At 40.3% G+C, this 26984-nt stretch overlaps 1 protein-coding gene across 10 annotated transcripts in view; it reads left to right on the forward strand.

The window, feature by feature from the left end:
- Window positions 1–26703, forward strand: part of MEF2C (myocyte enhancer factor 2C) — a 354211-nt gene extending 327508 nt beyond the window's left edge. For 6 of the 10 annotated variants that reach the window (XM_029573607.1, XM_029573567.1, XM_029573558.1 and 3 more), the window contains 3 exons: window positions 1522–1651; window positions 3296–3431; window positions 22832–26703. In XM_029573607.1, coding sequence (XP_029429467.1) covers window positions 1522–1651; window positions 3296–3431; window positions 22832–23156 — 591 coding nt within the window. In that variant the 3' untranslated portion in view covers window positions 23157–26703. Of the gene's footprint in view, window positions 1–1521; window positions 1652–3295; window positions 3436–22831 lie in introns of those variants that run through there. The other 4 variants (XM_029573591.1, XM_029573583.1, XM_029573575.1 and 1 more) reach the window with 2 other exon arrangements.
- Window positions 26704–26984: the final 281 nt, after the last annotated feature.

Genomic DNA, 26984 nt, shown 5'->3' on the forward strand with positions numbered 1-26984 from the left:
CTTGTTCTTTTTGTGGTGGGCAACACAATCTGACACCGTGTGGTGCCACACAAAATTCATTTTGAATTGTAATTTGAAATCAGATAAATGAGCAGCTCTTTCCAAGAAGGACTAGCATACAGTTTCGTGCAGGGCTGGATGCGAATAGACCTCATCTGACAAGCAATGATATATTCCTGGGCTCTTGGAAATGATATTATCTCGAGGACCCTGGCAGCCAGGTGCTTCTGGTTCAGAATCCTTGAAACCACAGGGACTGGAGAATGAAGTCTTTGACGTAGGAATGAAATAATGAATGTTCAGACAGTGACCTGTGCTGGAAGTTGGAGAGGTTATCTCCACCATAGAGCCAGATACCTCATTAGGAAATCAAAGAACAGCATACTTATTGTACCGATGGTTATTTATTTATTTAAACATTTCTAGGCTCTAAAATCCTAGGTGGATAACATAAAATACACCTATAATTAATATTCAGTCAAAAGGTTAAGCATATATATTTGTCTTTGTGTGTACATATGAATGTGTGTATGCATATATGGATATCAATATATGTGCATAAGCAGGCATTTTGTATATGTACATATGAGAGAGAGCAAGATACTGTATGTGGACTCATTCAAAAGCTGTTCTGCCTGCAGTACAATTTAGTGCAAAGTAATACAAAGGTTATGCCCACTAAACTTTACATTCACTAATTATTAATTAATCCTCCTTTCCCATGCTCTCAGTCTGAGGATGTTGATCTGCTTTTGGTAAGTAGTAATGGTGTTCACCATTAATGACTGACGTGAAATTAATCATTGGATCTGCTTTTAAGTGGCAATAAAAGATTACGTGAACTCTGAAAAGTAGGGCACCAAACCCGAAATTGGCTGAGTTCTTCGGTTAAAAAAAAAAAAGAGTATTCCCGTGCAGAAGTTCACCCCCCCATCGTTAACGAATTTGTTGTTAGAATGTTTGGGTTATTCTGGACATGAGAATGGGCAGTCAGAAAATAAATACAGCGTTTGTGCTGCCTGGTGTGCTTTTGGGGGCGGCTGCTGATAGAGACCATGAAATGGTTGGAGTGCCATCTGCTGGTCAGACGGTTCTATGCAGCGCTGTTGCACTTTCCCTGCTGAATCACTGAACATACGATCCAGTATTTCTGGATTTTAATGAAATTTTTGCATTTCAATGATGGCAGAAACAATGGAAGTACAGTATACATATTTCATCAGCTTTCCACATGGTCTGTTTTCTACCCACAATAAAGCAATCTTTACTTGTTACAAGTTCAGTTGCCTAGGAGACACTGATGTAATGAGTTACTATGGCGACAGCTGGTCTCTTGAAGGCCTGTAAATGATAGGGTTGGCAGAGTTCATAGGAGCCACATGTTAAATAATGAATTTAGTGAAGTTTGTGGCATGTTGTAGTTTGTATGCCTGATAATCCTATCAAAATCAGATATATTGGACAAAATGGTACAAAAATCGCAGAAAAGCATTAATTTTTGTTTCTTATTTACTTTGTAAGAACCAGAGGATAAATAACTCCCAGTCAGCTCAGTCATTGGCTACCCCAGTGGTTTCCGTAGCAACCCCTACTTTGCCAGGGCAAGGAATGGGAGGATACCCGTCGGCCATTTCAACAACATATGGTACTGGTAAGTATTATATCTCTGTAAATAAGGCGTATGATACAAAATTGGTGACAAAGATGCCGACAGATGTAAAATATGAATATCAATAGGATTTTGTTTAATATTTCAGTTTGGCACTACAATAATTGCAAGACTCTTGGTTGATTTAGCATGGGTGTGAATAAAAGTTCTCAGTAGGAGACTTTTGAGCTCATCACCAGTTTCAGGTGTAAAACTGCTGACAGTGGTATGCAGTCCTTGTACTATTTAAATTGTGTACTCCCTGATCTGGTGCAGCTGTGAATCCTCATCTGTTATGCATACTGTATTGCAAGTCTAAAGAATTTATATTCAGTTATAAAGGTGGCACTCCAGCTCCAGCATTCCTGTGAGTGTTTGTCATTGTCATTACAGTCCACAAAAATCAACATCCTAGTCAACCTTGACAGAAATATTTAATGGAAGGGTGAATGGGGAATAGATTGCTGCCCCTTATATTAAATAGTTCATCTCTTTCAGTGATGTGACCTGTTTCTTATCAAGGGGCTCTCATCAGTTCTGCTTCACTCAGTGAGATGCTCTGTGTTTTCAGCCCAGCATTTGCTTCTTCACCTAGTTGACTGGTGTCCTGATTTTTGTGGACTGTGACTGTACCTGATCAGAGGTCTTTGGCTGTTGCATCTGTTTATTACTACATGATCTGGCTTCACAAAGTCCCAGTAAAACTTAAAACTGCTGATTTGCCAAGGATAATCTTACTGATTTTCATAAAATGCTTTTTCCTGGCCACTACAGCATTGGCATGGCTTCACCAATGTCATCCTTCAGTGACATTGCAACTTTTATCTATGTTCAAGATCATGGTATTAGTAACCATTATGGCACAACAGGGTAGAGGTAATGCAAATGGTATACCCACACGTGTGAGATGAGATGATATCACTCACAGTTATCTTGTGCAGTTCCATAATGTTTTTATGATATGGCCCTTGAGGCTGTGCTGTGGCATTTTGGAACTGCAGGATGAGGCATGGTAGAAATAGACAGATCCTCAATCAGAAGGCCGAATTAGATACATCCTGGACACTGTGTTACTAACAGGCATTAGATATGTTGCAGTTAAGAAATGACAAATCATAGGCCTTACATGTATGCCATGTTTACATAATTAATTATTAAAATGGCAGGAAACTGACTGATTCTTATCTCTATTTCAGTATCATGGAACAGTTTAGAGCCACACAATGTAAAATAACTTGTTCAGATTTTATAAATATTATAAGGCACTTCAGGGTTAGATTGTAAAGAGTGCAGTAAACATTATGCAGTGTGCTTCCTTTTATAGTGCATGCTGGCAGTGAAACTAGGTTGCTGTCTATTAAATAGAGTTAGACAGAGGTTTATCATTGCAGATAGCTGTGTATATATGAGGTTGTTACAGGCTATCTAAGGGCTCCATAGGCTGAGCACTTGAATCATACTGAGGTCCTTGTCCGAGCCTCAGTAACCTTCGGCATTGGACAAGTGTTATCGTTGGAACAGTGAAAAAAATCTAACAAGCAGTGACCATTAAAAATGTAACACTTGCTGTTATACTTACATTGATTGCCAGGTCTGGAGATTTTTTTTTTTTAATTATTATTCTTTCTTGTCTGTCTTGAAATCTAGAGTACTCGCTAAGCAGTGCAGATCTGTCCTCTCTCTCTGGGTTTCACACGGCGAGTGCCCTACATCTTGGCTCTGTTACTGGCTGGCAGCAACATCATCTGCACAACATGCCACCGTCCACCCTCAGTCAGTTGGGGTAAGCACTGTCGCCTCTGCACAAGAGACATTGTTTTGAGTGAGACACTGCAGGCTCCAGTTCCATTCTTGACAGGCACCCTCTGTCCCGTGTCTGTGCTAACAATACGCATGAAAGCAGCTATGTGAGTGACTGGGTATGACTGCTTCGCTTTCCTTAACCACACAGCTTGAGACTAAATACCAGATGAAGTAACTAGATAGTTGGAATACAGTGGTCTGTATGTCAGATGTTTGCTAGAGAAAAGCAGAGCTATTCTTCATAGTAATCCTGTTCTGTATATATTACTGATGTACTGGTCGTTTCTGATAGTAACAAACACTGATTTGCTGTTTAGATAATTTCCTCTTGCCCTAGTTGATTTAATTTTTAATACAATTGAAAAAAAAAAGTCTACAATAAATTTACAAAACACAATATCAGTAAAAGGTGAAGGAAAAGAGGAAGGGCTCCAGAATTTAACTGGAGATTAAGTTGTAACCTTAAAACTACCTTAAAACACTGATTTGCTGTTAGATAATTTCCTCTTGCCCTAGTTGATTTAATTTTTAGTACAATTGAAAAAAAAAGTCTACAGTAAATTTACAAAATACAACATGTCAGTAAAAGGTGCAGGAAAAAAGGAAGGGCTCCAGAATTTAACTGGAGATTAAGTTGTAACCTTAAAACTGCCTTTTTATTTTTCCATCCATCTGCTAACCTGTCACTGTACTTACAAGCATTGCATGTCACTGAGAACCATATTAAAATAATATTTAATAGTTAAATGAACTTATAAAATAAAGGCACACTATTAAAATAGCACATAATATTCACCTAAAGCAAGTTGGTGCAGTGAAATCCAATTTTGCTGCTTAGATATTTGAAAGGCATGTATTACTGCCATCTAGTGGCGATTTGTAGAAATTCTTTAAGCATGCGGAGCAAAGGGTTTGACAGGCTATAATGATGCATGCGGGCAGCCTAAGACCTAGCTGACTCTAGTGCACTCAGTGTAACTGTGCTGTTTCTTCACTGACCTGGTGAAGGGACGAGAACTCTAAAAAAAAAATATATAGTCATAGATGTATTAAGGTAGTCCAATATAAAGGTGGTATCTACAGCTGGTTTGTAGCCCTTAATTCCCCATAAGCATACTATAAATGTAAAATTTTATACAAAGCATTTATACAAATCCTTAAACATAAATATGTAATGCATAATGAAGTTTCCACAGTTTTAATTTGTTATCATCAGTCAGAGAGGAAATTAAGCAGGGATTTGGGCTTATTTTCTCAATAGATTTATTGGTGCAAAATAGATCAAGTCTAGTACAAGCTGTGTGAACAGCGGAGCTCAACTTATAGCCAGTGATACTGATCAGAAAGGGCAACTTAGTCATATGAGTTAGGTTTGGTGAGGACTTCCAACCTAATGTCTGCAAGATGAATAAATTAATAAAAGGCGCAAAATCTGATGCTTCGGATCAATGGCACATGACCAAAGGCAAATTATCCAATGCTGATTAAGGAACTACATGGGTAAAAATGGGACGTCTGGGGGTAGAAAGACTGAATCTCACCAAGTGGATTTTCGGGCCTGTGTATACTCTCACAATGAATGTACTTTAACTGTAGTAATAAGAGGTAGGGATGTGCTATCGTTTAGGACGAATTAGGCAATTTCAACAAAATTGCCTAATTCGTCCTGGTTCAGGGACCCCGAAACCTGAACAAATTTTTCCCAGAATTTTGGGAAAAATTCGGTTTTGGGTTAGTGCACACTAACTCCCATAGTGCTCACTAACCTAAAATTTGAGTCCTGTCCCCCCCCCCCCCCCCCCCCCGAATTTCAAAGGCCCAAACCAGAGGAAATACGATATTTCCCGCGGCAGGCCGAAAACGAAGGTATTCCCAGGGTGTAACTTGGTCAGGAGAGAAAACTGCATACATGAATGTTTCAAAACTGTACACGCAGGGCAGATGTGTAAACTTTACACTGTTGTTTTAGATGGTGTAAGGGTAGTTTCATACTTTTTTGCTGCATAGGAAGTTAATATTCAAGCACAGCACACACAGGTAATTCGTGTTTGAATATTGGCTGGGTCTGTGTGGCGAAAAAGTAGGCACGCTGAGTGCCTGTTGGGCGCTGTACTAGAACCTGCCTTCTCTTCTCCACCAACAACAGATCAGGGTCTCAGAAGACCAAAACTAGGAAAGTTAACCTGTTGGTCGACCATATGTATCTCTTGAACATTCATTGTGAGCTTTTTGAAAACTAGACTTGGGAGGAGGGGGATTGGCAGCTCAAGGACCTGAATCGAGAGCCACTGATCTAAATAACCCATTTCAAGACACAGTGAGGCCTGTGTGTGAAGCATTTTTCCCATGGAAACAAAATGGGAGAAAACCTTTGGGGTAGATTTTCAGAGCCCTGCTCGCCTAAATCCGCCCAAAACCGGGCGGATTTAGGCGAGCAGGGCCCTGCGCGCCGGGAAGCCTATTTTACATAGGCCTCCCGGCGCGCGCAGAGCCCCGGGACTCGCGTAAGTCCCGGGGTTCTCGGAGGGGGGCGTGTCGGGGGCGTGTCGGGGGGCGGGCCCGGTCGTCGCGGCGTTTCGGGGGCGTGTCGGCAGCGTTTTGGGGGCGGGTACGGGGCGTGGCTACGGCCCGGGGGCGTGGCCGCGCCCTCCGTACCCGCCCCCAGGTCGCGGCCCGGCGCGCAGCAGGCCCGCTGGCGCGCGGGGATTTACGTCTCCCTCCGGGAGGCGTAAATCCCCCGACAAAGGTAAGGGGGGGGTGTAGACAGGGCCGGGTGGGTGGGTTAGGTAGGGGAAGGGAGGGTAAGGTGAGGGGAGGGCAAAGGAAAGTTCCCTCCGAGGCCGCTCCGATTTCGGAGCGGCCTTGGAGGGAACGGGGGGAGGCAGCGCGGCTCGGCGCGCGCAGGCTATACAAAATCGATAGCCTTGCGCGCGCCGATCCAGGATTTTAGCCGATACGCGCGACTACGCGCGTATCTACTAAAATCCAGCGTACTTTTGTTTGCGCCTGGAGCGCAAACAAAAGTAGGCTGTTCGCGCTTGTCTGAAAATCTACCCCTTTGTGTATAGCGGCTCCAATTTGTTGCATGCGTGTTCATTTAGCATAGCTGTCACAAGCCCAAAATGTTAAAGGCCCAACACACTTGGGATGTGGCTTCATACTGGCTGCGCAAAAGCCCCTTGCTCTCCAAAGAATGCCCAAACTAACCAGTAAGCATGGCCAATACAGCCTTTTCTGGCACATAAAATCTCATCACATGATGCATACATGACCACCTACAGTGTTTTAACTGATTCTGTAGGGCCTGATTATCAAAAGCATTTAAACATTTAAAACTGGGTTTTACATGTGTAAATGTACTTTACTTATGTAAGCGGGCTTTTGAACAGTGTTACAATCTATGCCATTGAATTGTAAATATGTTTTTACCCATGTTTAGTGCACTTAATGCAGATAAATGGTGTTTGAAAATTGCTTCAATATTACGTTACATTTAAATGCGTAACTCCTTTCAAAATTCACCTGTTAATGTTTTACACGTGGTCTTACTGCTAAAATTTTCATTCTGACTATCTGCCTAGTCTCTGATATTGGCCTCACCGATTGGCCTTATTTACTGGTTTGGGACTGAAAGTAATACCTATTCATAGAGTTTGAAAAGAACACTACATCTGCAGTAATGAGATGCACAGTTACCAACCGTAATTGCAAAGAGTCACAGTTTTTAATTGGTATAGAAATATTTAGCTGATTTAGGAGAAAAAAAACAGCCCCTCAGCTTCTTCAGAATTCTCTCGGAATTCTTGCTGTGTTGTGGCATGCACTGTTTTTGGTATGGAATATGCAAGTGAAGAGTATACCTAGCATTATGATTTCATAGAGAAACTGGGAACAAACTCCAAATGTAGCCAGCACATAATGAATATGAGTACACACATCTTTACAGTAAACTTTATAAATTATCAGTGATGCACCATAAAGCAAGCATGCCAATATCAATTGGGTATCTTTCCCCCCCAACTCATCCCATCAAAAAAAAAAAGAAAAACATATAACTTGATCACATTAACATACCCATTTTTCAAAATGTTCATGATTATTTGAGAAGTTCATATGTAACTAGGGGCTAGCCAATAATGGTTCTAAAATACACTACAGATTGCTTTTTTTTTAACAGGTTCACACACAATAGCTAGATGTGGTCTGTAGGTCGCTGTCAGTTACAGTTACACTGGCTTCATCCTACTGCATTGAGCATAATTTCCTCTCTTCTTTGGTAGTGCCAAAGTTAAACAAGAAACTGACATATTGTCATGTTTGTGATTGATAGCCACTTGATCACCATGGGATATTCAGCTTTTATAAAATAGCAATTTACAGTTTATTTTAAGTGTTATTGAGCCACAACTGTCTGCACAATAATAACATCTAAAAGCACCACCAACCAATATTTTTTTGAATAGGACCTTGCAACATAAAGTACTTTTTTTTTACCTATCAAAGTACCAAAGGAAATGCTCCGTTTTAATCAATGGAAACTGATTGCAAGCTATTTGTAGCAGATTGACTTACATTACATGTCTCATCCTCATAAAAAATGGATGCAGAGCAGTGAATTCATTTACACTACATTTCTTTACAAGTACTGTACCCTTGCAAAATATTCCCTATATTTAATAATAGGATATAATATATAACAGAACATAATAATAAATCACATTTTCATAGTAGGCATCACCATATCTGACAACTGAATTCTTAGATTCATAACCCTGCCTTAGTTTACCTTCAAGATAAACTAGGTGTTATTTAAAGGTAATTCCCCCAAGAAATCAGATATTACTGTTAATTATGTCATAATTGTCATGAAAATTGTTGACAGTGAAGTAGGTGCTAGTTTAGAACCATTCCTAAAATGAAGTCACATAGAGCAGTGCCGTGTTATTGTGTTGTTTACACATCACTGAGAATTAGCATTTATTTAAAGCTGGTATTTCTGTAACTGTGACATAGTTAAAAAAAAAATACTGGGATATTCCATACAGGTTCTGGAGAATTGTCATACCTCTCATTAAAATGCAAGATCTAAAAAGCAGCATCAACATTCAAGACTCCATCAACGGAATGCAAAGTTGCATCAGGTGCTGGAATAGGGTGCTTGTATGGGCTCATTCTTGAGTGCTTTCCCAAATTAATATTTTGCGGGGGGTGGGAAGGGGGGAATTTTCACCAAGCTGCATAGCAGCAAAGTGCATGGGCACTTTCATTCCTGTGTTACTAGAGCATTTTCCAAGAAAAGCCACCAAGGTAAACTCTGCCTGTGAACTAACCATCATACCTGCCAGCTTTGCACCCCTCCCTCCCCCAGCTATATCTGCAGATCGGGTGTTAGGCAGGGGAAAGTACACGCGAATCTATGAATGTTCAGTATATATGTGTAGTTTTTTCCTCTACTGAGTTACACCTCTGGGAGTGCCTAGGTTTTTTTTAGTATCATTATTAATATACATCCAATAAATACTTGTTGAGTAACAACATGAAAGAAGGAGGATAAGGGACTTAGAATAATGAAAATTAATAATCTTTCATATCAAGATAGACCACCAAAATGGAGCAACCCAAACCCAATGTCCAAGAAATATTGGCAAACAAAATAAACCAAACAACAAACTGAGGTTATCCCTTTCGTTCTACAGTAGTATCCGGAGGTAGGGGAGTATCAATCTTTGCCTACGTATCAGAGAGGAAGATTGCCAACTGAGAAGGTTCAAAGAAAATATTTAATAATACATTTACAAGCAAAGTTAAGCCAAAACAAAGTTCCTAACTGAACAGCACCAGGCAGGAGTATCAAAAACATTCTCTTAATCTGAGTAGTCTTAGCAACATATGGAAATAAAATTGTCAACCCCAAGAAAGAAACATCACAATTGCAAGAAACAATTGCAAGAAATAATTTCAAAATATAGTCTCTATCAGAGTCCAAAACCAGGGTAACAATAAAGGTAGCTGGCAAAACCCTTTCTTCCATGGGTTTTTCAAAAAAAGACATCAAATTCAAATAATCCATAGAAAATTGAGAAGCCCCAACTTGCAAATAACTTGTAGGTGAAGAATAAACTTTAGATATTGGGGGAATATGATTCTCTGGTATTTTCAATACCACCAAAAAATATTTTGTAAGCATTTCAACAGGAGATATCAAACATTGCTTAGAAAAATTAATAAGACAGATGGTACGTCTTCCAATAACATCTTCTAAATTTTCAACTTTTATTTACCAAGGAAAGGTTACCCTTGAAAGTCATCCTCACAGAATCTTGTATAGGAGCAACCTTTATTTCCAACATGTCTATTTTCTGAGATAGAACCACAGTCTGTTCTTAGGTCTGCTGTAAACATGCAGATATACCTTAGTTACGAATTGACTCAACTGTTGTGAAAGCTTGGTGATAGCTTCCCATATCAACTCAAGAGTAATCACAGAGAGCTTGGGAAGAGAGCATAAGAATACCTCTGCACACCCATCTGGCTGCTTCCCCAATATCCAGCAAAGGTGAAACACCATCCCAGACTGCCTATTAATGTCATCAAGCTACGATGACATTACTCATTGTTCTCTCCCCTTGGCCAACAACATGCCAGGTTGCAAGGGAGCATGATGCTGCTTGGGAGATAGCGATGTTTCCTAGTCAGGGTCAAGGGAAAGTGAATCTATGGCTTCCTCACTACCCAGCAACCACTCCACAGAGCTTTCCAAAAGGGAACCCAGGTGGAGAGATTTTTCAGTGGGAGGGACCATTAGAATAGACATTGCAGTATCAGTCCAGTAAGCTCTAACTTTGCTTTTCCTCTTACCCATCACAGAAATTCAATGAGAAAAGATAAATGTTTTTTTAGGAAAAGGCAGAAGGGCAGGGAGACCATTGCGAGGCCCTCAGGATGTGGCCATCTTGGATTCCCACAGATTGGGATGTCTAGATTTAAAATCAGCTAACTAGAGCTTAGTGAAAGCCAGCAGCCAGATTTAGCCACACCACGGGGTGATTTTCAAGGTCTTTGATCTAGTGGCTGACTCAGCTGATGAGATCCATCTGAAAATTGCCCTCTTCAGAGAGATCTAGTCGTATATGCCGTAGATGTCTAAAAACCTGCATTATGCTTTCAAGGATCTATTCAATTGACTCATTGAGGCATGGCTAAAAATAGGTTCATTCTCTTATTCTTTAAGGGTAATATTGTCATGTTGAACTCATTAACCATTCTGAGAATCAGTTGGATGGCATCAACTGCCTTCATTACTTTTGTATTTCTTAGGATGGTGCTGTAAAGAAATTATAAACCACTGTCCTCCTCCTATAACTACAACAATATTGACTCTTCATTATTGTAGCTTTGGCCATTATCCTGTAATTCTGGGTTGGCCACAGCTGCCTGCTGCAGGGACAGTTTTTTTTTAATCCTCTCAGGCTTAATGGCAGTCCTTGTTTTCCAAATGTATGTGTACAGAAATTGCCAACAAAAAAAACCAAAACAGACTACTGTCCACAGTTATGAAGCAATTACTGTATGTTCAAAATCTTTTTCATGGGTATTACTGACAAATATGTGGGCGATGGCAGTCAATGCCATTAGCATCTCATTCAGGGTTGGATTTAAAATTATAGTGCCCATAGACAGAAAATTCAGGTTGGGGTGACATTGTTCTGGAAATCAGATAGCAGTGGAGGGAGTCCCAGTTTTTGATGTCTCCAGAATTTGATGGCCTAGTTATAGGCCTCTGTTGCCTGTGGCTAAATCCAGCCCTGATCACTGTTTTTACAAAACATTTACACATTAAATTGGGTCTTACATGTATAAATACATTTTACCCATGTAAGTGGGCATTTGAAAATTGCTACAATATCTGCCATTGAATTGTCCATAGAATTTACCTGCATAAATACACTTTATGCAGGTAAATGGCTTTTGAAAATTGCTACAATAGTAGTTACATTTATACATGTGAATTCTTTTAAAAATGAACCCCTTAGTCTACAGATTGAATAAACACATATCTATCAGGGTCAGCCATTAGCCAACTTCTACAGCACCATAATTCATTAAAGGGCGAATTTTCAAAACATTACATGCATAAAAATTAGCATACAATTTTTTTTTTCATTTATTAAAATTTATTGATCGCTTAACACAACAGAATTGTGGCCTAGGTGATTTACAATAGAATGTCCAGAAAATAATATCAAGAACAAACAACAATAATATCACATACAAAAGCATCAGAAGTTCAGACCTTACATTAGGAGCATTGAAGGAGGAAGTTTCTTAGGGAAAGCCTAAATTTCTTCAGCCTAAATTTCTAAAGCATTCGGACCTCAAAAGGTAAGGTGTTCCAAGTAGAGGGAGTGTTCAGGACTGAGTTGCTGGAGTTAGCAATCTGCTATTGATCTGATACCTGATGGAAGGAGTAATCAGACAGTAGTTAGCAATCTGTTGTTATATATGAGAGTTGAGGGTGGATCCTTGGACCAGTGGCAGATGACCACGCCCCCGGATGATGATCCCGAGAGGGACCACCGGTCAGGCTTAGAGTTAGGAGAAAAACACACACTAGTTCTTTTATCAGACAGTATACTGAACCACCAGAGATGGCAGTAGTGAGCTGGTAAGCCCGGCTGGGCTGCAGTTCCTCAGATACTGGAACAGCGATCCCTGGAGGCTGAGCTGAAGAGAGACTGAGATATAGTAAGAAGGCAGGGTATGCAGATGGTAACACTCACACAATATCCCAATGAAGCCCAGGAGCTGGAAAGTATAGGCCCTCGAGGAGCGAGTACCTGGTTCCAGGGAAAGCTCAGAGAAGAACGATGGTAACTCACTGATGTAGCTGATATAGTTGGTAGTGAAGACTTCCAAGCAGAAGAGTAAACGAAGCAAGTCTGGGATCAGGGCCCTCGAGGAGCGAGTACTGGTTCCAGACTGTCACCTGAAAAAACAAAAAGAGAGCGAGGCCCCCGAGGAGCGGGTACCTCTGGTAAGTCCGAGGAGGCAGAATTGCTCAGGTAGTGAAACCCTTGCTAACTCGATGTGTTAGCAAATTCCAAGTCCTTAAATATCGTCGCAGGTGACGTCATCTTTGGGGGACGCTCCCGAGGTTAGCACCAATGACGGTACTTCAATCGGGGTCGCGCCACACGCACGCACGCCCCTAGTCCTCCAGGAAACATGGCGATTACAGCGTCAAGCCGGTCCAGGAACGTCCGAGGGTCCTCGGCAATTGGACACCATGGCAGCCAGTCTTCCCGCAGACGGAGAGGAAGGCGCCAGAGAAGTAAGGATGGCGGAGAGAGGGCGTTGGGCACTGATGGGCACAACAATAACCCCCTTCAAAGGGCGACTTCCTCTTCGGGTACCAGGCTTAGGTTTTGAAGGATGCACGAGATGGAACTGACAAAGCATCTCTTTGTCCAGGATATTGGTCTGAGGCTCCCACGAGTGCATTGCGGGGCCGAAACCTTCCCACTTTAGAAGGTATTCAAAAGTCTTGCCTCTTCTACGAACATCCAGAATCTCTGTGATTTTGAGTTCTATCTCATCTTCTGAACTGAAAATAAGTGAGTCTTGAGATATTGAAAATAGTTCACTAAGAGTTGTATCCTCTTTGTCCTGATATATTGAAGGATATTCACTGATTAATGTATCGTCTTCGTCTCGAGGTATTGAAGAACATTCGCTGGCTATTGCATTGTCTTCATCTCGAGGTACTGAAGAACATTCGCTGGCTATTGCATCGTCTTCGTCTCGAGGTATTGAAGAACATTCACTGGTTATTGCATTGTCTTTTTTTCCCCCAAGGCAAATGTGCACACCAGCTGGCAACTTTGATGGTTGAGTAAAGCCCCTCTGGAGATTTTCTTCCGATGTTGCTTTATTCTCGAATGCTGAGAGAGAGTACACCTGTCCCTTCGGAGACTCAGTCTTAGACTTCTGTTGAATGGTACAATCATAGGACTCCAGTGGAGGAAGAATATCAACTACTCCCTTGGAGAAGGCATCCCCGAAGGGGGTGCATCGGAGCGGCAGGCCCGGTACTGCTGGAGTCGCAGGTCTAGCAATAATAGGTGATATCTCCTTAAGGCATTTCCCATGACATTCTGGGCCCCAGTGGGAGAGATCCAAAGATGCCCAGTCGAATTGGGGTTGGTGTACTTGCAACCAGGGTAACCCCAGGACGATGGGGTGCACAGCCCTTTCCAGTATGAAGAAGGAGAGCGATTCCATATGAAGAGCTCCGGTGCGGAGAGTGATTCAGTTTGGCAAGTAACATCTCCCGGAAAGGGTTCTCCATGAATGGATGATAATCATAGTGGGTTTTTCAACTTGATGAGGGGGATCCTCAAATGTTCCACTAGACTTCTGAGAATGAAGTTGCTTCCTGCCCCCGAGTCCACCAGGGCAGGAGTCCGAACCGTGACTGGTCCATAGGTCAATGAGACTGGGAGAGAGAGCAAAGGAGAGGGTGCGGTAAGGCCCAAGAATAGTCTTCATGTAGGACTTTGACCCATTAGTGCTGAGTGTAGTGTAGAGACATCGTGGCCAGGCTGACCACAGTACATGCAAAGGCCACTCTTCTTTTGAAATCTTCTCTCTTTAGTAGTCAAATGTCCATGACCAAGTTGCATAGGTTCATCTGTATCAGCAGCAGGGGTTACTGGAACCATCTGCGGTGTAGAGACAGCACTGGCCTGTTTCAACCCAGGTACCACCCTAGGCCGGAGTTCCTTCACCTTGTCCCGGAGTCGTAGATCAATCCGAGTAGCTAAGGGTATTTATTCGTCCAGTGAGTCAGGTGTTTGGCGAGCGGCCAGCTCATCCTTCAAACCATTATCCAGAACTCTGCAGAAGAGAGTCTTGAGACATTTGGGGTCCCAGCAAAGTTCTGCTGCAAGAGTTTTGAACTCTATGGCAAATTCAGCCAATGATCTGCTGCCTTGCTTCAAATCCAATAAAGCAGAACCGTCTGCAGACATTCGAGCAGGGTAATCAAAAACAGATTTAAACAAGTCCATAAATCCCTCTATGTCCTGCAAAATGGAGTCCTTGTGTTCCCACAAGGTAGATGCCCACGACAAAGCCCTACCATCCAGGTATGAAAGGATGTAGGTAGTCTTGGAGAGAGCTGTAGGAAATAGAGACGGCTGTAAGGCAAAGTGCATGCAGCACTGGTTTAAAAAGCCCTAGTTCTTCTGGATTTCTCCAGAAAAGCGGATTGGAGCCGCCAGTGGTACAGCAGTCTTCAAAGTTACCTCCGGTGACTGACCTTCTTGGTTGGAGGTTATGCCTTGAACCTTCTGTGTGTGTAGTTGATGAAATGCTGCAGCAAGTTTCTCCAAGGTGTCTTGCTGCTCCATAATGTGCTTGGCCAGTTCCGGTATGGTCTGCAAAGCATTCAATTGTGCCGGATCCATGGAGTTAGCAATCTGTTCAGTTTGGAGTTAACAGTCTACTGAGGAGTTAGCAACCTGTTCAGGACTGAGTTGCTGGAGTTAGCAATCTGTTATTGATCTGATGCCTGATGGGAGGAGCAATCAGATAGTAGTTAGCAATCTGTTGTTATATATGAGAGTTGAGGGTGGATCCTTGGACCAGTGGCAGATGACCACGCCCCTGGGGGGATGATCCTGAGAGAGGCCACCGGTCAGGCTCAGAGTTAGGAGACAAACACACACTAGTTCTTTTATCAGACAGTATACTGAACCACCAGAGATGGCAGTAGTGAGCTGGTAAGCCCGGCTGGGCTGTAGTTCCTCAGATACTGGAACAACGATCCCTGGAGGCTGAGCTGAAGAGAGACACAGATATAGTGAGTAGGCAGGGAATGCAGATGATAACACTCACACAATGTCCCAATGAAGCCCAGGAGCTGGAAAGTATAGGCCCTCGAGGAGCGAGTACCTGGTTCCAGGGAAAGCTCAGAGAGAACGATGGTAACTTACTGATGTAGCTGATATAGTTGGTAGTGAAGACTTCCAGGCAGAAGAGTAAACAAAGCCAGTCTGGGATCAGGGCCCTCGAGGAGCGAGTACCGGTTCCAGACTGTCACCTGAAAAAACAAAGAGAGATCGAGGCCCCTGAGGAGTGGGTACCTCTGGTAAGTCCGAGGAGGCAGAGGTGCTCAGGTAGCAAAACCCTTGCTAACTCGATGTGTTAGGAAATTCCAAGACCTTAAATATCCGTCGCGGGTGAAGTCATCTTCGGGAGACACCCCCGAGGTTCACGCCAATGCCGGTACTTCAATCAGGGTTGTGCCGTGCGCACGCCCCTAGTCCTCCAGGAAACATGGCGATTACAGCGTCGAGCCGGTCCGGGAACTCCCGAGGGTCCTCGGCAATTGGACGCCGCGGCAGCCAGTCTTCCCGCGGATGGAGAGGGAGGTGCCAGAGAGGTAAGGAGGGCGGAGAGAAGGCGTCGGGCACCGACGTACTCAACAGGGAGTGGCTACAGAGAAAGCAGTTTCCCGTGTAAATGCGAGATGGGCATGATGGACAGAAGGCACATTCAGTAAACCATGTTGTGATGATCTTAATTGCCGAGTAGGATGATAGGTTCTGAGAAGGGCATTCGCCCAGGGAGGAGAGTCCGGACTGACATTTGTATCTAATGCGTTTTGAAATTGGTAGCCATTTATGTGAAGCAGAACAGGTTTGGTGTTAGAAACTAGTCTAGCAGCAGCAGCATTTAAGTAGTTTTTGTAACGGCTGCAAATTAGATTTAGGTAGGCCTAACAAAAGACTATTACAATAGTCTAGATGTGGGAAGATAATAGCTTGCACCACGGTAAGAAAATCTTAAACAACAAGTGACGTAGACCATCAGACGGAATTTGAAAACCCAGATTTAATGATGGCTTTAATATGGGGTTAAATGAAACTGTGGCGTCAAGAAGGACACCAAGACTTTTGATAGGTTTGTTCAAAGCAAAAGATGAATTAACCAACCTAATGGTGTCTATATAAGTTGTAGAATGAGGACGATGAATGAGTACAAACGCTGTCTTTTTTCTATTGAGAGAAAGCTTATTTTGATTTAACCATTGTTTGATGGTTGTTAAACATAGATGTAGGTGATCAAGTGTTTCTTGCCAAGAAAGTCTAATTTTAATGAAAAACGATGTCATCTGCATATTTTTTGAAACCATCTGTGACATTGGTCAGTAATTTAGTAATAGCTGCAAGGTAGATATTAAACAGCGTAGCAGATAACGCCGAACCTTGCGGCACTCCATATTTTAAGAAGGAGGTTGACGACTGCTGATTGTTGAAACTAATGGCTTGCGAACGACCTTCAAGGTAGTTGGCAAACAATTCAAGAACAGAGTCAGTGATACCACATTCACGCAATTGAAAAAGAAGAATCTCATGGTCGACAGTGTCGAAAGCCGATGAGATGTCTAAGATGACCAATAAAAACTGCTGTCCGTTGTCAAGCCCCCGTTTCAGAAATATGCGCATATTTTCACTTTCACAAGCACATATACGTGCGTAAAAAAGGAGCGATCTAGGGGTGTTTGGGGGCAGAGCCAATACTTGTGCATGTTAGCTGCTGTTTTAAAAGACATTTATGCATCTACATTTGCCAACTTACATATTTTTATACCTGATAATTAGCTGACATAACTGATATTAAACATGTTTATTGTGTAGTATTGACTAGGTGCGAGATCTGGGTGAACTGGGGTGAGCGTCTTTCCTTAGGTCTAGCTACAAAAGAATTGATGTGTAGTTCTTCATAAAAACAGTATGTAGACAGTGCTTACAAGAAATTTAGATAAAACACTGGGTGATGACTAATTAAGAAAAAAGAATCAAGAAAAGCAGATCATTGCATGCAGAAATTGACAAACAAAAACAGTCCTAAATTTTGCCACTGTAGAGAATGCATATTCAACATTTACAGTCACTCCCAGTCAACTAAGATGTTATTGGTAGGACCAGGTCTGAAACAGTTATCGAGGAGTAGAGCATGCTATTATACTGGCATGATAGGTTCATACAGGAACCATACAGCTAGTCCAGAAATATATTAAGTTACACCAATAAATAGGATATCACCTTATATATATATTTATATATATACTTTTTTGTTTGTTTGTTAACCTTTATTTTGGAAGAGAACAAGATAAAAGTTACACTTTTAGCCAGTAGATGGTGCTTTAGCATAAAACATCATTTGTAGTCACTGAATATTATCCTGGAATACTTCTCACCTTATTGTCCATTTAATGATATGTGCTTCCATTTTTTTAAACCATTTGGGGCAGACTAATCCAACCTTTGTGCCCGTTTTGCTCCAGTCCAGCAAATTGTAACAGCTTTGAGAAGATATTCAATGCGAAGAACACCAGGGTACAACTGGAACCAAATTGACGCAAAATTGTGATTTCTCTGCCCCTCTGTTCTCCAAATGCAGACTGGTACCTAGGACTATTTAACACGCAGTAAAATCTGGGAGACAGAAATCAGCAATGGAGGTGGGATAGCTAATAAAATCGTGAATGAAAAAATAAGAATAGAACAAAAGAAAATAGAGGATAACTGAGCATCATCTTAGAGAGTTAACATGTGGAAATTTGCATTGTAACAAACTCATAGACTAGGGTGGCAGAGAGGGAATTCACCATGGCAGAGGCAGACTTTGATGTGGTTGGAGTTGTGGTGCAAGGGAAATCAGGATTGAAACGAGAGTGGCCCAGGGTACGATTTTTTCAGAAGAGACAGAGCAAGGGAAAGAGAAACTTTAAAAAAAATTATTTAAACATGCATCACTGATCACAATGTCATCGCACAATCGATCAAGATTACAGGTTACAGAAAGAATAATAACAGAATGATCACTTGTGGTCTGTCCAGCGTGAATTTTATTTTTTATTTTTTTAATAATTTTCTCAACTCTCTGGACACATATCTGTCTTTTCATTCATCCACTTTATTTATTTATGTATTTACTTACTTATTTAGTAAATGTATGTAATGTGTAACTAGTACAAACTATAAAAATGGTTTACATTAAAATATTATATAGAAAAATGTAGAACAATCACAAAGAAAACAAGCCAATGCCCTGCTGCTTCCTTACCACAATACCACATATGACTGATCTAACCCAGTGACCCAGTCCTCAAATCCTTACCTTAGTCTTAATACGCCAATACAGACAGCAATCCCACACTCCAGCTTATTCATAATTTCTGTCTCTGAGAACAGATACGCTTTAACTAATTTATTGAACTTCATATAATTAAGTTTGGTTCTCACATGAATAGGCAAATCATTCCACTATATTGGTGCAATTTACACAGATTCCTGCCTCACACAACGAATTCGCTGAAACTCATGCATCGTGTTGTTAGTTATTCCTTTAACCCTAACAAACTAGACATCAGCGTGTGGTTGACCTGGAAAAGTCTAAGAGGTTCCTGTGTACATAGCAATAATATACAGAACTACAGCACAGGGAGAGAAGGTGAATTCAGGCACGATGAGAGGCATCAGGTCAGCATACAAGGTGGAGATCCTTGCAGGCGAACTCAGTCTACTTCAGCTAAGAGCGGAGAAATCCCGATCGGGAAATTTAGGGTTTAGCAAACATCACACTATGTAGTTCAGTGCTGGTCTCTGACCTGAGCTGACCTTTATGGAGACTAGGGTCCTGGACTTCAAGATGATGAGCAATAGTGCTGAGGAAGCCCAGTCATGAAACCCGAATTTGAAGGGTGCTGAGGAACAGTGGGCAACAATAAAATGAAGCATTGATAGGATACCAGATTTCTGATTTGGGTAAGGCAGGTCAGCAAAGAGAAGAAAAGAGGCCAGTAAGAATGTAGCAGAATGGCTAGAGAAAATGGGTTAGCATTCAGAAGATTAAAAAAAGAGAAATAGGCTGAGGACAGTCAAAATTATTCAGAAAAGACAAAGAGATGGAGAGAGGGCTGTGAGGCGACAAAAGGACCAAATGGAGGAGAAATTGCCCAAACAATAGATGGAGGACTTAAACATATTTTTAGATATATAATGGACAGGAAAAATGACAGGGGAGACTGTTAACATAAATGGAGAATTTGGGACTCATTAGGCGAGGAACCAGCAGAAGACAGAAATCTTAATCAAATTCTATTGCTCAGTATTTACATTAAAAGGGGAAGTTGATGTGTCTTAATCAGAAATTGGGGGCATCAGTGATTATGAAATGATCAAAAACACGTTTACCGAGAAAGAAATATTTGATTGATATCCTTTCTCAAGAGAGCAGATGAGGCCATGAGCCTCGATGAAAGCCACCCAGGGCACAGAAAAAGCCCAAGAAAGTGCTTATTGCAGCCTCAAGAGCTAGAGCAGAGCAGATACTGCACAGTCACATACCACAAAAGTGGGAACAAGGAGGAAGCAGGCTACTAGAGATTCATCAGTCTAACCTTGGTAGTGGACAAAGCTATGAAAACACTGCTAAAGAAAAAACATAGTGCAGCATCTTGAAACAGTTATATTACATGACTTCACAAAGAGAGGATCCTGTCTGACAAACTTTAATGTGGTGTCGAAAGTGGCAGATCAGGGAAAAGCAGTGTATGTTATCTATTTGGCTTTCAGTAAGACTTTTGACACTGTTTCCTAACAAACTAGCAAGAGTGTTGGTAGGACAGAAAGCTGTAAATTGGGTGAGGAACTGGTTGAGCAACAGAACTCTGTGAGTGGTGGTCAGTTGAGTCCATTCTGATGAAGATAAAGTAACTTGGGCTTGGTGATAAAACCAATTTTTTACAATAACTTTATTACCAATATTACAGAGGGACTTGAAAGACATATGCTTTTTATTTTTTATTTTTTTGCAGTTGATTCAGAAATCAGGTTAGACGCATCTAGAGGGGTAAGGAAAAACTGAAAGGGGACTTGAATAATTGGAAGATTGGTCAAGTGTTTGGAAGCTGTTCAATTCAGTTAAAGTGTGCAATTGCATATCTGAAGCACAAAATTCTATTAGCCAATTATCAATTAGGAGAACAAGAACTGGCAACTACCATACAGGAATGAGAGAGGATTTTAGAGAGTGGGAGAGAAGAGCCAGATATCATGGTTCATGTGGGTATTGATGACACAGGAAGGAGTAAGAGGGAGGTGCTGGAGTCCAAATTTAGGCTTCAAGGTAACAAACTGAAGTACAGAACCTTCAGGGTAGCATTCTCTGAAATACTTCCCACCTTCATATGCAGTACTCAAGCAGAAGGATATGCTCTAGTGACTCAATACATGGCTGAGACAGTGAGTCAGGGAGAAAGGCTTTTGATTCATTGGTAATTGGGGGAAGGAGAAGCCAGTACCGATTGGATGGGTTCCACCTTAACCAGAATGGAACCCGGCAGCTGGTGCAAACAATTAAAAAGGAGATAAAGGAGTTTTTAAATAGATACTGTGGGGAAGCTGATCGTTGCTGAGTAGCACATGATTTGGAAGTAGGTATCTTTGAAAGATATGATTAAAAAAGGAACCATTAAAACCCCTGAGAGAGAGAAAATGGATAAAACTGGTGGAGCTCAGGTGGATATACAGTAAATGCAAAGAAGACAAATATAAATAACATGAAAATACCTGAATCAACTGCTGTTAAGAGCAGATAGCAAATAGGATTAAAAAGAATACATTTAGGAGTCTATATTCAAATCCAAGAAGTCTAAAAATAAGATTTCACTGTTAGAATATAGTGCATTAAATTAAAATATAAACATATTTGGTATCTCAGAAACCTACTGGAAAAAGCATAACTAATGGGAAACTGTGATACCATGCTACAAAATATATAGAAATGAAAGAACAGATTGAACTAGTGTTGAAGTGACACTGGATGATAAAAATCTCATCAGATTGAGTAGTATTAAACATTTTTAGGAAACAAACTATACTCTGAAACGTATATGGATAGAAATTCCATGCATGAATGGAAGAGTATAGTAGTGGAGATATACTATTCGTTGTTCCATTGTCCAGGATCGTGAGACAGACTGTAAATGCTAACAGAGATTAGATAGGGTACTGAAGCTAGAAACACAATAATAATGAGAGATTTATATTATCCTAATATCAACTAGGTGAATGTCTCTTTAGGATATACTATGGAGGTAAATTTTCTAGATGCCATTAATGACTGTTTATGGAGCAGCTGGATCTGAAACTGAGAAGCAGGAAAGGGATGACTACCAGTTTACTGTGGAATGTAGGATCTGGTGCAAAGGGTAATAGTGATCAATCCACTTGGTACTAATGATCTTAGCACAATCAAATCTAACATAATTACTAAAAAGAGAATGATAACTAAAAATACTGCAATAATATTTAACTTGAAAAAAGAAAATTATGATAACGTGAAAATTAGAAGGAAACTAAATGGAGCATCTATGAAGACTAAAAGTCTGCATGAGATAAGAGATTATTTTAAAACATTTTGGAAGCTCAGATAAAATGTATTCCACAGGTTTAAATAGATGGAAAAAGACCAAATGACTACCAGCCTGGCTAAATGGTACTGTGAAAAAAGCTATTAAAGCTAAAAAGATGTCCTTTAAAAAATAGAAAGGAGTATCTAATGAGGCAAAAAAGAATAAGCAAAAGCAGTGGCAAATTAACTGTAAAATATTCTTGTAAGGCCAAGAAAGAATTTGCAAAAACTAATAACAATGTTTTCAGGTACATTAAAAGCAAAAAGCATGCAAGAGAGTCAGTTGTCTTGTTGCCATTTTGAAGGCTACAGGGAAAGACAATAAGACTAGTACTACAGAAAACATCACAAATAGTTCTTCAAGTGCTCAAACACCAAACAGCATGCATTATTTGCAACAGTGCACACTTCTTGACATTTTAGTGCACAAAGCACCATTGGCAATGTTTTCCATTTTTTTTCTTTATATAAGATATATTTTTTTCTTTATAATTTGAATTTGTCTAATAGAATATATTTAAAACATTCTTTATCTCAGATCCTAAACTTTCCCATTTGGTCTTTCTACCCCCTCCATTTACACATGCAAGAAAAAGACATGTTGGACTGCTTTAAGCAGCGTAAAGCTTAAAAATCATGGTGATATGTTTAGCAACGTCATTTGACTGTCTTTCCATTATGAGAGACAGGTAGGATATAAATGACCACCTTGTTAATTTTAGCTGTTAAATTACTCTGTTAGAACCATTCTAATATCCATGGCTTGCACTAGTGTGTGTGTGTGTGTGTGTCTGTGTGCATGAGTGAGGAAAGTGTGGCTCTGTGTGAGTGGTTTGGGTCTCTATGGACTCCATGCCTCCCCATTCTGTAACTGGGTTTCCTTTCCTCCTACAGAGCTTGTACTAGCACTCACTTATCTCAGAGTACAAATCTCTCCCTGCCTTCTACTCAAAGCCTCAACATCAAGTCAGAACCTGTTTCTCCTCCTAGAGACCGCACTGCCACGCCGTCGGGCTACCCCCATCACACGCGTCATGAGGCGGGGAGATCGCCCGTTGACAGCCTCAGCAGCTGCAGCAGCTCATACGACGGGAGCGATCGAGAGGATCACCGCAACGACTTCCACTCCCCCCTCGGACTCACCACCCGACCTTCGCCAGACGAAAGGGAGAGCCCCTCCGTCAAGCGCATGCGGCTCTCTGAAGGATGGGCAACATGATAGCATTATCACCTAATAGTTTATAATATTTTTTTTCTTGCAGTGTGTGTGTGCTATACCTTAAATGGAGAAAGAGGGGAGGGGGGAGGGACGGGAGGGGGTCGATATGCATTATATGTGCCGTGTGTGGAAAATGAATAAACGAAGAAAAAAAAAAAAGTCAGGTACTCCGTTTTGTAAAAGTACTTTTAAAATTGCCTCAGTGATACAGTATAAGGTCATGCAGAAAATGCTGAGATAACGTACTTAGCACTTGCGTTGTACAACAGAACCACATGTACAAAGTAGACTTTTAAGCTAACTTCTTTTCACTGTTGTGCTCTCTTGCAAAATGTTATGTTACAATAGATAGTGTCATGTTGCAGGTTCAACGTTATTTACATGTAAATAGACAAAAGGCAATTTTTGCCAGAAGTGGCAGAGCTTTACTGAGAGAGAAAGCAGCTGTTATGCAACATGCAGACAATGTACAGATGTTGTGACAGACCCAGCAGAGAGTGGCCAGGAATACCAGTCACCCAACAAAAGACAGAATCCTCTCAAACCTATAGATATATATCACTGGCTTGTGGCAGTACTCAGCTGCAAGAATTTAAAAGAGAACCATACTTAAAAATTGCATACATAAAACAGTTTGAGAGCTCACATGTTTAATTTTTAAAAATCCTGGGTCTGCCTCACTTATTAAATAGAAATATTAAAAAAATATGTACATTACACTTTGCTTATTTTCATATTAAAAATAATAAACTAAAAGAAAGTTTGCAAAGCATTTGTGGCTTTTTGTAGGTAACTTGAGCCAAAATGTGGTTTGGTTTTCCCCCTCCTCCATAGCTTTGCTAATATTTTAAACAATCCTTAAGAAAATTAGTAAAAGGGGTTTTTTGTATAGAAAGCGCTGCCCAAGGTCATGAAGAACGCCGTCCTTTGCTAACCAAGATAACTGTTTTCTCTTTGTAGAAGTTTTGTTTTTGAAATGTGTATTTCTAATTATATAAAATATTAAGAATCTAAAAAAATCTGTGAAATTAACATGCTTGTGTATAGCTTTCTAATATATATATATATATATATATATATAAATATATATATATAATAATTATGGTAATAGCAGAAGTTTTGTTATCTTAAAAGTCGGAGGGAGGAGGGGCAAAGGGAATCTATTTGTGCCGTTGCACATTTAAGTAACTTTTTTTTTTTAATTTCTCTCACTCTTCAAACATTTTTGCAGGTTCAGAGTCAGTTATATCATGTCCGATGGGTATTCTATGAGGTGAGAGCTTTCCAAGACGCAACACACCTAAACAAATTCTTTTTTTTTTTTTTCCTGTTGTTGTTGTGTGAAATACTTCATTTACATTCAGCTGGGTGACCTGACATCCATTGTACAGACTGATTGGATCTTTGTCATGTTGTTTTTATACATTTTTTTTTCTCAAGTTATAGCCGTCAAATCTATATACAGTAAAGCTGCTGTTCTCTTTCAAAACCACTCTCCTCATGTAGCAATGAACCTGTACGCTTGTGTTCTCAGTTTAAAGATATTTGAATTTTGATGTGTCTAAAATATGCAAATGTATCACAAATGTAGTCTGTCATTTCCGTACACTTGGATTTACCAGTATTGTTAGCAGTAACTTACCAATGGCAGGGTCTTCCTAGGGAAGTATAAATAGCCATATTCAAAGTTTACCTTGAAACCTGCCTTGCTAGCACCCATGACACATGAAAGGAAACTTCTGAATTCGCTGGCGTTGCAGTGTATTGGGAGTGGAGCAACTATAGCAGGCACAAGGGTGCCAGTGCCATCTTGGCCATTTCACACGATCGCTGGAAGAGCAGCATCACATTGAAATGGATGCCAGTTATCCATTGAGCCCCCCTTCCCCTCCCCTTTCACTGCTGAGTGTAATTTAGGCAACAGCATGGCGGCACAGGAGAATACACATTTGTAAACCTGATTTAATCCAATGAAGCACAATGTTGATGACGATGGGTCACTTTCTGTAAACTAGGACTTTCTACCTGTATCTTATGTAACCTGCCATTTCTTGTATTTACAGAGCTAATTTTAGCGTGTGATCCCTTTATATTTAAGAAGTTTTGGGGCAGAGCCCCAAAAGGATATTAACATTTTAACTTACATATACCTATGCTACAGAACATTGTAGGCAGCATTCTTGATAGCAAGTTGATAAACATCTAATGTGGCATTTTACATGGCCCTCAGTATTACATCTAGTCTTCATTTTTGTTTTCTTTTTAATAAAAATAATATATTTTTTTTCCAAAAGCCTCCATAAAATAAAATAGAGATGGCAATGATAGGATAAACATATTCTGGATTTCTTATACATTAATGCTTTTGCACTGAAGCGTTGGGATTTAAATATATTCAAGTTGTGTTCTGTGACACAATAGCTCATGTTTTCCTGAAAGTGGAAATTCAAAATCTTGTTGTGATTAGAGCAAGAATGACCCTAATTTTCAGCTGACTTTACAGTCACAAATCTAAATAAAGCAGAATCTGCACATAAAATATCTTTAAAAATGTCAGCCCTCCTATAATTGTATGTGTTTGCATCTTTCTTTGCATCTCACACACTCTCTTCTTTAACTTTGGCATAACAGTGCTGGTTTGGTTTATGTTCATCCTCTTGTGTTTCATTCAGGAACATAAATGCTATGTATTCCATTTTTTCTTTTTTTTTCCTTTTTAAAGCCACTTGAAAACTGAATAAAGGCTGTTGCCTAACCTTGGAGTATTTCATCTCTTCTTGTTTGTGCCATCTACTGTGATGTCATCACGCATGGGGCCGCAGTCTTCTGCCATTACTGATCTCTTGAAGGACTGAGAGCATTAGTATCGCATAGCAAGCTTCAGACTGTAGATGTAATTTGAAACAAACAAAAAAAGGGGTTTTGCAGATATATTTTCACCAAAGACATGGAGCAATCCAAGCTTTAGTGCCACATACTTTCTGCCACAAAATTCAATATTAGAAAAATGGGATAGTCTGGCGTGGCGCTCCATTTTCCCTATTCATACCTCCAGTTGATCCCATACCTCAGCTACTTCCAGGAGGTCAGTTCACTGACAGAAGAGAAAAACTGAATGAAAAAATATAAAGAAAAGAGGTACTGATGTTCTATCTGGTATGAAAACATATAGACATCTTACTTTGAATTTTGTTCTTGGATTGCTCCAGCTGGTTTGCTGTATCCTTTTATTTCTATTTCTTTCAGAGAATCTATTTCCATCTAAACAGTAACAATTAAAAGAAACAGCTTGTATAAGGGGGCATACAAGCAGTTGCAACCAGTATTAAAAACAGAGGCTCACTGCGGCAAAAGCTGGACTTTGTCGCCAGTAGATGACAAGATGTTATAATTAAGCCAACCACATCTGTGTATCTCAAAGACTTAATTCAGCTGTCTTTGGTGAACAAAAACAATATGGGAAAATTTCAAATGTTTCTCCTGCTGGAAATAAGGTATAATTTGTATTTTGCAGACAAATCAGTAAAGTTACTGGCTTTCTTAGTGACACAGTGTCTCTGGTGCATTATTTTATGACCATTCATTGACTTTTAATTATATGCCACATTTAAAAAAGAGCTCCACAGCCAGTATGGCAACATAAATCAAGTTTTTCTTTACAGAAATCTCATAAGATTTTAATGTAGTGCGTATAATATTTATTTGTATTAACTATTTTATAATATTTATTTGTATTTTTTATCAGATGAAATAACCATTTGTACAAAATATTAGGATGCCCAATTTTCAAAAGACTTTTGTTACCGACATAGAATAGGAGAATCCCTT

Source organism: Rhinatrema bivittatum, chromosome 1, assembly GCF_901001135.1.
Source record: "Rhinatrema bivittatum chromosome 1, aRhiBiv1.1, whole genome shotgun sequence".
NCBI lineage: Eukaryota > Metazoa > Chordata > Amphibia > Gymnophiona > Rhinatrematidae > Rhinatrema > Rhinatrema bivittatum.